Source organism: Bufo gargarizans, chromosome 1 (assembly GCF_014858855.1).
Source record: "Bufo gargarizans isolate SCDJY-AF-19 chromosome 1, ASM1485885v1, whole genome shotgun sequence".
In the NCBI taxonomy this organism is placed as follows: Eukaryota; Metazoa; Chordata; class Amphibia; order Anura; family Bufonidae; genus Bufo; species Bufo gargarizans.
Genome location: NC_058080.1, coordinates 433,598,710 through 433,612,804, shown reverse-complemented (window position 1 = coordinate 433,612,804; position 14,095 = coordinate 433,598,710). Strand labels below are relative to the sequence as shown.

The 14,095-nt window shown below is 43.4% G+C and overlaps 1 protein-coding gene across 5 annotated transcripts in view; it reads right to left on the bottom strand.

Moving 5' to 3' along the window:
- JAK2 (Janus kinase 2) overlaps nucleotides 1-14,095 on the bottom strand; it is a 327,031-nt gene that overhangs the window by 69,011 nt on the left and 243,925 nt on the right. For all 5 annotated transcript variants that reach the window (XM_044272134.1, XM_044272099.1, XM_044272108.1 and 2 more), the window contains exon 8: nucleotides 6,764-6,921. In XM_044272134.1, coding sequence (XP_044128069.1) covers nucleotides 6,764-6,921 — 158 coding nt within the window. The remainder of the gene's footprint in view (nucleotides 1-6,763; nucleotides 6,922-14,095) is intronic.

The window sequence follows — 14,095 nt, the reverse complement described above, 5'->3', positions numbered from 1 at the left end:
AAGCAACAGTGCTCAAGAAGCCACAAAATGTTTGCGCAAATGATCCCGCAAATGATCCCCCAAAAAATGCCAAAGCCCCACTTGCGACTTTTTGAAACCAGAATTCTGGCATACAGGGCATAATAAATTCCCCCTCAATGCATTCCCTATAGACAGCGATTTTCTTTGCTACTTACGCAGTGTGATCAAATCTGGATGTAGCCTCGTAGCCCTCAGCTTTATGGCTCATGCACATAAACGTATTTTTTTTCTGTGTCTGTTCGTTTTTAGTTGTTTTTTTTGCAGCCCGTATGCAGAACCATTCACTTCAATGGGGCCGCAAAAATGGACTCAGTGTGCATTCCGTGTCCCGTGTCATTCCGCAAAAAATAGAACATGTCCTATTATTGCCCACATTACGGACAACGTTAATACTGTTCTATTACGGACTAGCCGTTCCTCAAAATGTGGAATGTGCACGGCCAGTATCAGTGTTTTGCATATCCGAACTGTAAAAATCCATGTCTATCTAAAAATCCCATTACATTTTTGCAGTAGTTTCCAATGTGGTAGTGTTTTTTTCCGTTGGAACACATTTATCTTACACCTGTAAATACTGCAACCATACTGAAACTGGCACTTTTTAATGCCATTTAAAACTCACTGTCTGAATACACCCTTAGTGAAAGTCCTCTATTTTACATGGGTAATGACCCATGTAATAAATTAAGAACCAACGGGTAGGAACCAATCACCTGAAATGGTTGTCTGAGAGCGGACAAAAATTCTCAAGGGTGTGGAAACCCATCACTGATGAGGCCATGTGCATGTCAAACTTGTGGTCTGGCAGCGACCAGAAGGGGCAGGGACAGGAACTATGGTGCTAGTGCCAGAAGGTGTTTTTTTTGTTTGTTTGTCCAGGCCCCTAAGAATTTTGGTCCGGCCAAGTGCAGCACCTTCAACACCAACACTACAATGCAAAAATACACTCATCTACTAACACTAGGAAGGACTGGGTGGGTGGAATGCAGAAAATTTCAATTTAAAAAAAGGCTGGTTAACCTGAAGTACAGACTCAGTGGCAGAAACCGCATATTAAAATTAACATTTAGTCTCACAGGCCTATGGTGCAATAAACTGCAAATGTTCAGCCATTAGCAGAAACAATCGCTTGACCTAAAAAATATAATGCAGCAAATTCATTATAGAACCATTTGCTTGTTTCTTGGAATAGCTTTGTGTAACAGAAAGAGACATTGTAGTAGAATACATATAACCTAATTGAAACAATTACAGACCTCTCATCTGGATTTAGCAGCTGCTTAACATTTTGGCTATAGCATAACATCGGCTTGTATTGAGGACACTTTGTACAACCATTTCTTTACCATGGTAACCTACAGCTACTCATGAACATAGTTCTACCAGGGGAATTAGAAGACATATTTGGCTCTATAATAAAAATGTTCTAGGAGGTGGAATTAAACCTCACCCATGTACAATGATGAAACCAACGACTTGTACATGACAAGCACTGCAGATGGTCACCCCACTGACCACCAAAATGTTTGTTTCTTTGTCTGAAATGGACTGTCATTCAGTTTTCCCTTACCCAAGTGTAGTGCTTTAAGGGTGCCTTTTTGTGGCAGAAAATCAGTTCTGTTTATTTGAATAGGGCAGCAAGCACATGGATTTCTGCAAGCACCATTGAGGTGAATTGAACAGATTTTCAGTTGCAAATTTTCTGCCATGTGTGAAGACGCCCTAAAAGGTAAAACACATGTTGTAGCTGTTCGTAAGCTGCCCATTTAGTCCTAATGCTTCCCCCAAAATCTTTGTAGAAATGATCAGCACCCTAGATCATGGATATTCTGGTCCATGCTGGGTTATTATATTCTCTTTAATATTACAACATATTTCCATTTAATGTAAATGAATTTAATGACTTGTCCAAGGTTTAGGCCTCTTTCAGACGAGCGTGTCCTGAGCAGGAATGGCGCTCCTCCGTGTGTGAGAGTGATTCACCGGTAAGGACACTGCTTGTTTCGCAGGAGATCACAGCACTATACGGATTTATAATGCAGTGTCCCTCTGCTGGACTATGATTCCACTGAATTATAGCAGCATTATGTCAGTATAATGGAGTAGATACAGGTCATGCAGAGACACACAGCATTATAAATCAGCTCCTGTTGTGAGCTCCTGTGAAACAAACACTGTCCATAACCGGAAATAACGCTCATCAGTGCAGAGCAGAGAGTACTGGCTGAACTGGGTAGGAGGCCTGTGTCCGAGCAAGGGGGGAACTAACCCTCCTTAGGGAGAGAGCATTGATTAAGGTGCTCTCTCCCTAAGGAGGGAGAGTTCCCCCCTTGCTCGGACACAGGCCTCCTACCCAGTTAAGCCAGTACTCTCTGCTCTGCACTGATGAGGGGCAATCACCCCGAAACAGCTGTCTGCAGATGAGGTGCTGGCTTATTTAATATCCAAGTCATGTCTCAAGGCTTATTTTAAGAGCTGAATATTGACTTATAGGATAGCTGCCTTACATCTGGTGGCATTAGAGGCAAAGCTTGCTAAGAGCTCATTTGCATTTCTTCCCTCCCAGAATTCCAGAGGAGCATGTATGGCCTAAAAGTCTCCTCACACTGATTAAAGTGCTCTCTCCCTAAGGAGAGTTAGATCCCCCCTTTTTCTGCACTGGACATGCTCGTCTGAAAGAGGCTTTTATAGGCCGCCTCAATGTATACAAATCCCCTGTTTCTGAAGTTTACCACTAATGAATTGCTGCTTTCCCAAAGCAGAAGTTCACTGCTGGATTAAAACCTTGCATATGCATAGCATTAGGCAATTTTCCAAAAACACTGTATTGTGGACATGTTTGTAAAATACTGGATACACAGCAATTATTGAATATTGGGTCAGGATTTATAGGATTTAAGGGAGCTTAGAAGGTCCCACTCTATGGACCAAAGCAGAGGGCTTCTCTAGAAAAAACCCAGACATCCATATATCAAATCGTTAGCCATTTACCTAACTGGTTGGTATGTAATGCTACACTGAATAGTTATAAGGAGATTCCCCAAATGATAGCAGCAGGTGACTAGAGGATAGAGAGGTCATAACCACAGGGGACAGTTATTTTTTTGTTTTGTTTTTTTAAAGGGAACCTGTCACCTGGAACTTAAAGGGGTATTATCATCTTAATGATCACTGTTAAATCTGTTAATGATTTAAAGGGATTCTGTCACCTCCCCTAAGGCAAAAAACGATTTAAAACCAGCCATGCAGCACAGCTTACCTGGATTAGGCTGTGCTGTTCAATCTTGAAATCCGTCCAGCAGTTAGTTCAAAAAACGAGTTTGATCAATGAGGAAATGCGTCCTGAAGGTGCCCAGAGGGGCGTTTTTTTCTTCTGAGAGAGCCCAGTCCCGCCCCTTTTTCAGTGCCCAGCCCGCCTTCCTTGTATTTTCTAACTGCCGCCCCCAGCCTGCCACAGCCTCTCCTGCCTCTCCTCCCCCTCCCTCACGCCGAACGAAGTCTCGCACAGGCGCAGTACCCACTGAGGGCTGCGCCTGTGCGATCATCAGGAGACTGAGGGCGGCAGCTTCATCTTCGTCACTGGGCATGCGCCGAGCCCAGTGACGTCCGATGCTCGCTCTTCCCTGCTGACTGAGGGAAGAGCGAGCATCGGACGTCACTGGGCTCGGCGCATGCCCAGTGACGAAGATGAAGCTGCCGCCCTCAGTCTCCTGATGATCGCACAGGCGCAGCCCTCAGTGGGTACTGCGCCTGTGCGAGACTTCGTTCGGCGTGAGGGAGGGGGAGGAGAGGCAGGAGAGGCTGTGGCAGGCTGGGGGCGGCGGTTAGGAAGTAAAAGGAAGGCGGGCTGGGCACTGAAAAAGGGGCGGGACTGGGCTCTCTCAGAAGAAAAAAACGCCCCTCTGGGCACCTTCAGGACGCATTTCCTCATTGATCAAACTCGTTTTTTGAACTAACTGCTGGACGGATTTCAAGATTGAACAGCACAGCCTAATCCAGGTAAGCTGTGCTGCATGGCTGGTTTTAAATCGTTTTTTGCCTTAGGGGAGGTGACAGAATCCCTTTAACAGTGATAATTTTTCTAAATACATTTTATTAACAAATCCCCACCCCTTAGAAAAAAATAAACCTATACTTACCTGACTGTTGTCTTCCGTCTCCCCTGGTTACGGCCACCGCTCTTCTCAGGAATCGCGGTGGCCGCGAGTGCGCAGACGACTTTTCTTTTCTTCTCCCGGCCGGCCGCGCGCTGTACTGAACGCACACGCCGAGTCCACGCATGCGCCCTGGTGACTTCTGCCGAGTGCCGAAACCAGGAAGTGGACGGCGCGCCAGGACCAGGTAAGTATCAAATAGCCTGTTGAGAAAATCCCTTTAACAATAGAGCTGAGGACACGGGCTGCTAGATCGCCTCTAGCACATCCGCAATACCCAGTCCCCATAGCTCTTTGTGTTTTTATTGTGTCAAAAAACAACAACGATTTGATACATATGCAAATTAACCTGAAATGCATCCTGTCCCAGAGATGAGTCCAGCGTGAAGGAACCCAGCACCTCCCCGCATCCTCCAAATCTCATCCTTGCTCCCCGACATAAGAAAGCTAGAGCGCCGTAATCTCGCGATGTGCAAGCTAGCGCATGCACAGTGTCGGCATAGTGTTCCATCCATGTGCTGGCATCAGCCTCAGGGAACGAACTGCGCATGCGCTAGCTCGCGCATCACGAGATTACGGCGCTGTAGCTTTGTGACATTGGGGAGCAAGGAGGAGATTCGGAGGATGCAGGGCGGTGCTGGGCTCCTTCACGCTGGACTCATCTCCGGGACAGGACTCCTCTCAGGTTAATTTCCATATCTATCAAATCGTTGTTGTTTTATTGACACAATATTGGGGACTGGATATCGCGGACGTGCTAGCGGCGATCTAGCAGCCCATGTCCTCAGCAATATTGCCAAATTCCAGGTGACAGGTTTCCTTTAAAGAATTGTGTTAGAAAATATGACAAATCAAATTATCATGATGCTTATCCCATATGAGTGCATCTGTGAAAAAGATACAGGCTTCATGCATATGCCATAGCGGATTTCTTGTCCGCAAAAAAAAATTGACCTTCAAAAACAGATAGCCTCATGTGCATTCCATTATTTGTCTCATTCCCATCCGCAAATACGGACAAGAATAGGACTTGTGCTGCGATTCTTGGACTGCAGAAATGTATGGGTCATTGTGCTGTCCATTTCAAAAACGGATACAAGCATACTGATGGAAAATATGGTTGCGTGCATTAGTCCTAACGGTGGCTTGACACACATTTTTGGGGAAAAACATCACTGCAGTTTTTGGTGCAGTTTTTTGTTTTAAAGGGGTTGTCCCACAAAACATATTCTACACCTTTCAGCACCTGGATCTGAATACTTTTGTAATTGCATGTAATTAAAAATGTAGCATAGCCACTGAGTTATTCAATAAAATGTATCTGTGTAGCGCCACCTGCTGGTTTATTTTTTTTCTTATTTCTTTGTCCTGCTCACTGAGATGGCCACACATACTCAGTTTCATTCTTCAACTGCCTCCTGAGCTGTGATAGGGAGAGCTAAGACATGCCCCCATAGCTGCAGCAGAAAAGACACGCCCTCCTCAGCTGTGATAGGGAGAGCTGAGACACGCCCCCATAGCTGCAGCAGAAAAGACACTCCCCCTTGAGCTCTCAGCTTGATATAAATCTAGTAGAACAATGAACGGGGAGATCTCTGGATCCATGTGAGGTACAGGGCTGGTTCTAGCTTTGTTAGAAAGAGGTTGACAATTACTACATGATGTCTGATTTTAATTTTTTATATTAGTCATGGGATAACCCTTTTAAGGTAGAAGTGAAGAAACTATTATGCAGCAGCCTCCAGTCACACAGGAGGACTGAGACTGCCGTATATATGCTCCTTTTATTATCAGGAGTAGTGAAAATATGAACAGGGCTTCACAGTGATGCGCTCTCTGTACTGAGTTGCATCACAGCCCCTTCCTCTACTCTAAGTGACAGCTGTAGCATCCAATCAAGAGACCGATAAAGCTGTCACTCAGAGAAGAGGGGAGGGGCTGTGAAGCAGCAAAATGCATAGAGTAATCACAGTGAAGCTCTGAACTGCACTGGGCACTTAAAGGGTTTCTCCAGGACTCCTATATTAATAATTTTATAGGTGTCCGACAACTGAAACCCACGCTGATCATTTGTTTAAAGAGGCCGTAGCACTCATGTGAGCGTCGCAGCCTCTTCCTAGGCCAATAATATCACATTTATTGGTCACAGGGCCTAAGGTGCAGCTTGGCCCCATTAAAGTAAAAGGGCCTGGGCTGCAACACCAAGTACAACCACTATACAATGTATGGTGCTGTGCTTAGTTAGCAGTGAGGAGGCCACAGCCTCTTCAAACAGCTGATTGGTGACCCCCACCGATCAGCTATTAGACACCAATTCTGAGGATAGGTCAACAATTTTGTCTTCCCGTAAAACCCCTTTAAGGAGCAGAAACTAGCAAATTCATTTTAACTTGTTTCACATGTTAAAACGACAACCCCATTGAAAACCACATTTAAAAAATAAAAATAAAAAAAATGCAGTTTTTCTAGTGTGGTTTTAACTACACCTCAGCTGCTAAGTGTTACCATATCCTTACCTTTAGGACAGATCTGCAAGGGAGCTGTGAATTTATAATAAAGTAAGTGACTCTACCATAAAATGTACTTACGAAACAGGCCCATGGCAATAACTCTGGATGCTATGCAGTATTCGGGGAGGCACTACTTCCTTGCAAAGGTAATGGTGTGCATCTGCTGTCAATCTGTAATATCCATCAATAAGTGATACAAAGGACAGAGCTTCCTTCAGTGATGTAAATTCCACCTCCTAGAAAACGTAAAAAAAAAATATAAAAGAAATAAATACATACTAAGGCACAAATGATCTCAGGAGCAAAAATAATATACAAGATTACTATACACAGGCTTCAGCAGATTTTCTACAGAATACAGTGATTCACTGGAAACTCCGCACGTGTAAACTCAATGCTTGCAAAACCAGACCCTCTGTGTAAGGGTTCATGCACAAGGCCGTATGTATTTTGCTGTCCACAAAAAACGGATCTGCAAATAATGTGGATCACATCCATGTGCATTCCGTATTTTGTGGAACGGAACAGCTGGCCCCGAATAGAACAGTCCTATACTTGTCCGTAATGCGGACAATAATAGGACATGATCAATTTTTTTGCGGAACAGACATATTTACATACTGAAACAAAATGCATACAGAGTAACTTCCGTTTTTTTTTTTGCAGACCCATTGAAATGAATGGTTCCGTGTACGGTCCTCAAAAAACTGAATGGAAACGGAAAGAAAATACATTTGTGTGCATGACCTCCAATATATATTGGGGAAGATTATTAGTGTCCTACAGCAATATCTTTCATAGTAGACTTGTCTGTTTCTAGGTGAGAGAATCATACAAATTCTATCACATCCCCAGGTAATAGCATTGGGCTCTTTCACACCAGCATTATTGATTTCCAGTGTTCTGTTCCGTCATAGGGCAGGGACACAAGCCAAACAGATCTCATCGACTATAATGGGATCTTTTCTCTCAGTTGTTTTTAACAAAAATCAGTGACACAGGCCCTGAACAGAGCCTCCAATGCAAATGTGAACTTTGTTAGTGAGGGGTTCCATGTACAGGTGGAACATTTTACACACTTGTAACTTCTATTGTTTACAGGGTCTATGACAATGTGGTTGAGACCTGAGAAGTGACTGAGGCAGAGCAGCTCACATCCCTACTGTTTAAATAGTTGCGATTCAGACATGTGGGTTATGTTTGCACTTCTCTCATCTTGGCTTAAAGATGATTATTATTATTATTATTATTATTAGTGATATTATTTTTCATAATACAAGATTTTTTTTAGGACTTTACAAAGGACCAGGGGCCAGTCTTTAGGTGTGGAGGAATGGCAATTTGGTCCTCTACTCGTGTCCTATAACAAGAGGTGTTTATAAAAGCCAGCACTTAAAAAGGGCTGCATCTAAGGATATATGACACTGCAATTAGAGGGGATGTGTGGCATAAAAAAACACTCAACCGTCCATGGTCTTGGTGTGCCCATGCCACAACCCTTGGAACTGGAAGTGGCTGGTAGTGGGGCATGGCGGGAAGGTGGACATATGTGGTTTCTTTTTCCCAACGGGGCACATGTCAGGACCATAGAGGTTGTTAGCTCTAGGGCCAGCCAGTCAATGAGGTATACTAGATCAAGAAAGGATGAACTGAGGGGGCGTGGCCAGCAGCCAAGAAGGCTAGATGCATCTGAGCGGATCTCCGTGGCTGGCGTGACAGTACCGGGACAAATCCTGCAGATATCAAGAGATGTAAGATCTAAAACAGCTCATTGCGATTCCTGAGGGTGTGATATCCTGACCTGCCAGCAAGAAATCCCAAGAAATATCCTGAGCAGGCACCGGAGCGTGCACAGGCGGGACCAGTGTGATGAGGGGTAAGGAGGCTTAGCTGCGAGCATACAGAGTGCTGCGGCGCACGAGACAAAGTGAGAGGAGCGGGGAAAAGCAGTAGGAGCATCAAAAAGGAGGAGAGAAAGTAGGGATCGCGAAGCGAATATTATTCAGAGCTCTGCTGCAGTAGAGGATGGGGCGGGATTGAATCTGCGCTCCTCCAATAGTTTTCCCGCCAAACGGCCATATTGGGAGCTCCATCTTGGTGCTGGGAGAAAGAAAGAACCCTGGTCAGCACAAAGCTTACCCACAGCGAAGCCCACTGACAACCCTGTGCTACAAAGAACAGCTAGGCAACATCACACAAAAGATTAAGGGTTAACCCCAGATTGCCCGGATGAGATACACCCATAGAAACATAAGCCAGCTCCATAGAAAGGACTTGCCAGATCCACTGGCAGCTCTAGAACTCACAAGAAAACACACTGCGATATATTAGCCCCGGACATAACTATACTCGCTGTTTATTACTCCAAAATCGATCAGAACAATGAGGCCAGAAAAAGCACCAAGTGCTGCAGACAAATTAAAAGAATTTGCCAGACAACCTGATGAGAATTCGCGGTCACCTCTACCGCAGAGGAATATGCATACCAGAGCCAGCACTGCATCAGATATAACAGCTCCTGTAAATGCTTCTGACGAAGTCCAAGATGAACCTACTCTTAAGCAAGTAACAGATCCCCCTCCCCATAACAGTGTCATCCACAGATCCCCCTCCTCATAACAGTGCAATACACAGATCCCCCCTTCCCATAACAGTGCCATCCACAGATCCCCCTCCCCATAACAGCCCCGGCTCCGCCGCTCACAGCTGTATTCCTTAACCGGCAGTAACTTTTACTTTAAATCACTGCATCTTTATTACCTTACAATGAAGCTCCAGTAACAGGCAGAGCAGGCGGCGGCGTAACGCCACTTACTCACGTGACGCGCCTGCTCCGCCCACTTTATGAATGAAGCAGGCGGAGCTTGCGCGTCACGTGAGTAAGTGACGTTACGCTGCCTGCTCTGCCTGTTACTGGAGCTTTATTGTAAGGTAATAAAGATGCAGCTATTTAAAGTTCAAGGACCCGCAGGCATAGAGCCTGACCACCCGCTCCCGCCCGCATAGCAATGAATCGGATGATTATTCGATAACTGGTTTCGTTGACAACTAATCCCGTTATCGAAAGTTATCGATACCGTCGATTAATCGTTGCAGCCCTATACCAGACGTAATATATAAGTTTACAAGATTTTAAATGTTTTACGAACATGGGTTGTTCAATTTGTTCCCAGTTGTTTCAGTTACCCATTGTTAACCACATTACTATCCAGGCCCAGACGGGCTTTCTAAGGAGTTTTATGCCAGATATGCAGAGGTATTGGCTCCCCAATTGTTGGCCACATATTATTCGGTCCTGGGGACGGGGAATCTACCAGACTCTATTACTCAAACCTAATAAAGATCCCCTTGAGTGTGGATCCTATCGGCCCATAGCTCTGTTAAAAGTGGATTATAAAATCCTGACCAGAATATTGGCGACTTACCTTAACCAGGTAATCCTGTCATTAGTTCATCAAGACCAAACAGGTTTTATGCCGGGAAAATCCACCCGAGAATATAAAAAGGGTCCAGGTGGTCACACAGATGGGCTACTCCCTGAATGTGGACTGGGCCTTGGGATCACTTGATGCTGCTAAGGCATTTGACTCAATAGAGTGGCTATAATTAATTGGATGCTTACAGGGATTTGGATTTGGCCCACAATTCCTTAGTATTAGGATTAGTATCCTTTATAGCAATACGGTAAGCAGGCTACTAATAAACGGACAATTGTCAGAAAGCTTCCCTCTCTGTAGAGGGACAAGACAGGGATGTCCCCTGTCACCACTCTTATTTGCCCTGGCAGTTGAGACTCTGGCCATTAAAGTGAGAAATAGTAACGCTATACATGGAGTGACCATGGGAGAGAGGAAAGTCCGGATTGGACTATATGCAGATGACATGATCCTATACATGTCATCACCTGATTAGTCTCTCAGAGGCGCGGTGGCCCCGATTGATGAGTTTGGGGACTATTCAGGTCTGAGAATCAACTGGGAAAAATCTGTTTACATGCCTCTGGGTAAGTCAGATTAGAAAGGTCCGTCCCATGTGGCCCAATTAAAAGTAGTGGACACATTTAAATACTTAGGAGTCAAGATCACTAAACAATACTCTCAGGCTATATCACTCAATATCTGCCCCTTAATTGATCACATACGGAATAAATTTAAAAGCTGGAAACCGCTACCCATATCACTGGCAGGGCGCATCAACCTAATTAAAATGATAATACTCCCTAAAGTCCTGTATGCAGTTCAGCACTCAAACACCCATACCCAAATCGATATTCAAAGAATTAGACTGAACCTTCATTTGGGTCAGGTCATGGGCTAAACTCAGTTTAGATACACTGAAACGTCCCAAAACAGAAGGAGGTATGGCTTTACCAGACTTATATATATATATATTAGTTAGCTGGTCAGTTAAAGCTTTTGAATACATGGTATACAACAGAAGACCTGCCTACCTCAGAGTACTTTTTATCACTATACCTAAACTGTAGCACTTTGTGATCAGTGTTGGAGGGGTCCCCAAAATTCCTGAGACCATTGTTGCCTATACACAAACTGGGCCAGACGGTGTAGAAGGAGGCTAAAACATTGGCCAATTTCACTGAAGTTTCGGACATACCTTTATGGGATAATCCATCTTTACCGCAGGTAAATGGGAGCAGATACCCTTGGAGATGTATATGATCAAGGAGCAATAATGATGTTTGAGACTTTGCCACAAAAGTACAATATTCCTCGCACTCTTTTCTGTTCATATTTACAACTTAGGGCAACCTTACAGAGTAAGTACCCAACCAACAGCACTAGAATCTCCAAATATTCACTTATAGGAGTTGTCAAAACCCAGGGAATTACTTACATGTGTCACCAGCTGTTAACAACAAAGTAACCCAACTTTATATCATGCATCAGACATATTTAACACCAACTAGGATGTTTAGAATGGGCAGAGCCGCCTCCACGGCATGCCCGCAATGTGGTGAACTGGAAGCAGATTTCTGGCATATGATGTGAAGCTGCAACTCGATAGCTAAATTTTGGAAGGAAGTTACAGATTTTCTTTCTTCTTTGTTGCCGGCATGGGTGGATTGTATCCCTGAGATCTGCCTGCTAGGGATATTGAACAAAGAAAATTGGGATCACTATATGACAATATTTTTAAGGGAGGCACTGTTTATGGCAAGGAAATGTATTGCTTTGAGATGGTATAGTCCCTATACACCATACACCAACTCTGACCATGTGGAAATCGCTAATTAACCAGATCTTACCATATTTAGTACTAGTGTTTAAACACCGTAATAAGCCACAAATATTTGATAGAGTCTGGGGTCTATGGTGTCACCACACACTATGTACACAACCTCGAGAATGCGACTAGCCCTATTGTCGGCTCGGGTACCTTGGGTCTGATGGATTAAAGGGGCTGTCTGATTATACTACCTGATACCCCCCTAGACAGAGAAATGAGGGCTTAGGGAAAATGCCTTGGCTGATTGGAAATAATTGTAAAATGTATGTTTTAAGTTTAATATGTACTAATGAACAAAATAAACTGAGAAAATAGAATGCAAGATTACACTGTATTTGATAATAAGAGTATGTGATATCATTGTTAATTTTACCTCCATAGCTATGTAACTAGACTAGAGTGTGATAAATTTGGTGCAGCTTGCTAGCTCAAGTTAAATGCTCTTCTCTTTCCAAAACAAGTAAATTTGTTGCACGCAATTGCAGACAAGAATAGGCATTTCTATGGGGGTGCCGGCCGGGTGTATTGCGGATCTGCAATGCACTACGAACGTGTGAATGGAGCCTAATTCACACGTCAGTGTTTTCCCATCAGTGATTGTGAGTCAAAACCAGGATTTGAGCCTCCACCGACATAAGGGAAAGATCTCCACCTGTTCTTTGTTTAGAGCCGCACCTGGTTTTGGCTCAAAATCACTGATGGAAATCACTGACCAAACACGGACGTGTGAATGAGGCATTACTGCTGCAATGCTTTCCATTGTCGCTCAATAAAAGGGGGTGTTTGCAACTTAAAAAATAAAAAAAACTGATGAATATTTCAGAACAGAGGAAAACGAGTGTGTCAAAAAACACAACCCATTTCAGGAAGGAAAAAATGTTTTGTTTTTTTTTTGTTTTTTTTTTGTGTGTGTGTCAAAATGCAAGATAGCCTGCTGATGACTTAAGAACAGTGAGAGACACAGGAAACCTGACAGCGGTAAGATTTGTGAAAAGTTCAGTAACCCACTACACCACATGGTAATCAGTTACAAAACACAGACATTAAGTAACACCAGTATGTACACAATGTGTATTTTCCCACAGGGCATTTCTCCATTTTAACCCTTCAGGACCGAGCCAGTTTTCATCATCCTGACCAGGCCTAATTTAGCTAATCTAATAAAAGTCATTTTATATGGTAATAACTTTGGAATGCTTTAACTTATCTATCTGATTCTCAGACTGTTTTCCCATGACACGTTGTGCTTCATGTTAGCAGTAAATTTGGGTCAATATTTTGTTCCTTTATTCATAAAAAAAAATTACATTTACTGAAAATTTGGAAAAATGTGCAATTTTCGAAATTTCTCTGCTTTTAAGACAGATAGTGATACCTCATAAAATAGTTAACATTCACAATGTCAATTATTTTATTAATGTTAGAAGCAGTGGCGTACATAGAGAAGTAAGGGCCCCATAGCAAGGACCAAACCAGGACAGAAGGGTTTCTGCCTAAACCCTTTTCAAAGAACCTTGGGCCATTTATTCTACTGCCTCATTTGCTAGAAGTTGTTCCTTTAGAGCAGAGATGCTCAACCTACGGACCTCCAGCTGTTGTAAAACTACAACTCCCACCATGTCCTTCTGTAGGCTTATAGCTGTAGGCTGTCCGGTAATTATGGGAGTTGTAGTTTTCCAACGCCTGGAGGGCTGCAGGTTGAGCATGCCTGCTTTAGAGGTTAGAGTCCTGACCAGGTTTTACCACCAGTAGAAGAGGGAATAATCCCAACTAAGACTAGGCCCCCTCTTGCCCTGGGCCCCATAGCAGTCGCATGGTCTCCTGCTATGGTAGTTACTCCCATGGTTAGAAGGCTTAGAATTTTAGAAGTAATTTTTAAATTTTTCAATAAAATTTCAAAAACAGACTTTTTTTAAGGACCAATTCAGTTTTAAAGTAATTTTAAGGGGCTTACATAATAGAAACCACCCATAAATGACTTAATTTTAACCCCAAAACTGGTTTTACAAACTTTGTTAACCCTTTAGATGTTCCACAAGAACAAAACAAAAAAAAAAAAAAAAAAAGAGTAAATGGAGGTGAAATTTCACAATTTCATAATTTTTTTTTGCAGATTTTCGATTTCAATCCATTTTTCCTGTAACACCAAAAAAACTCAATACC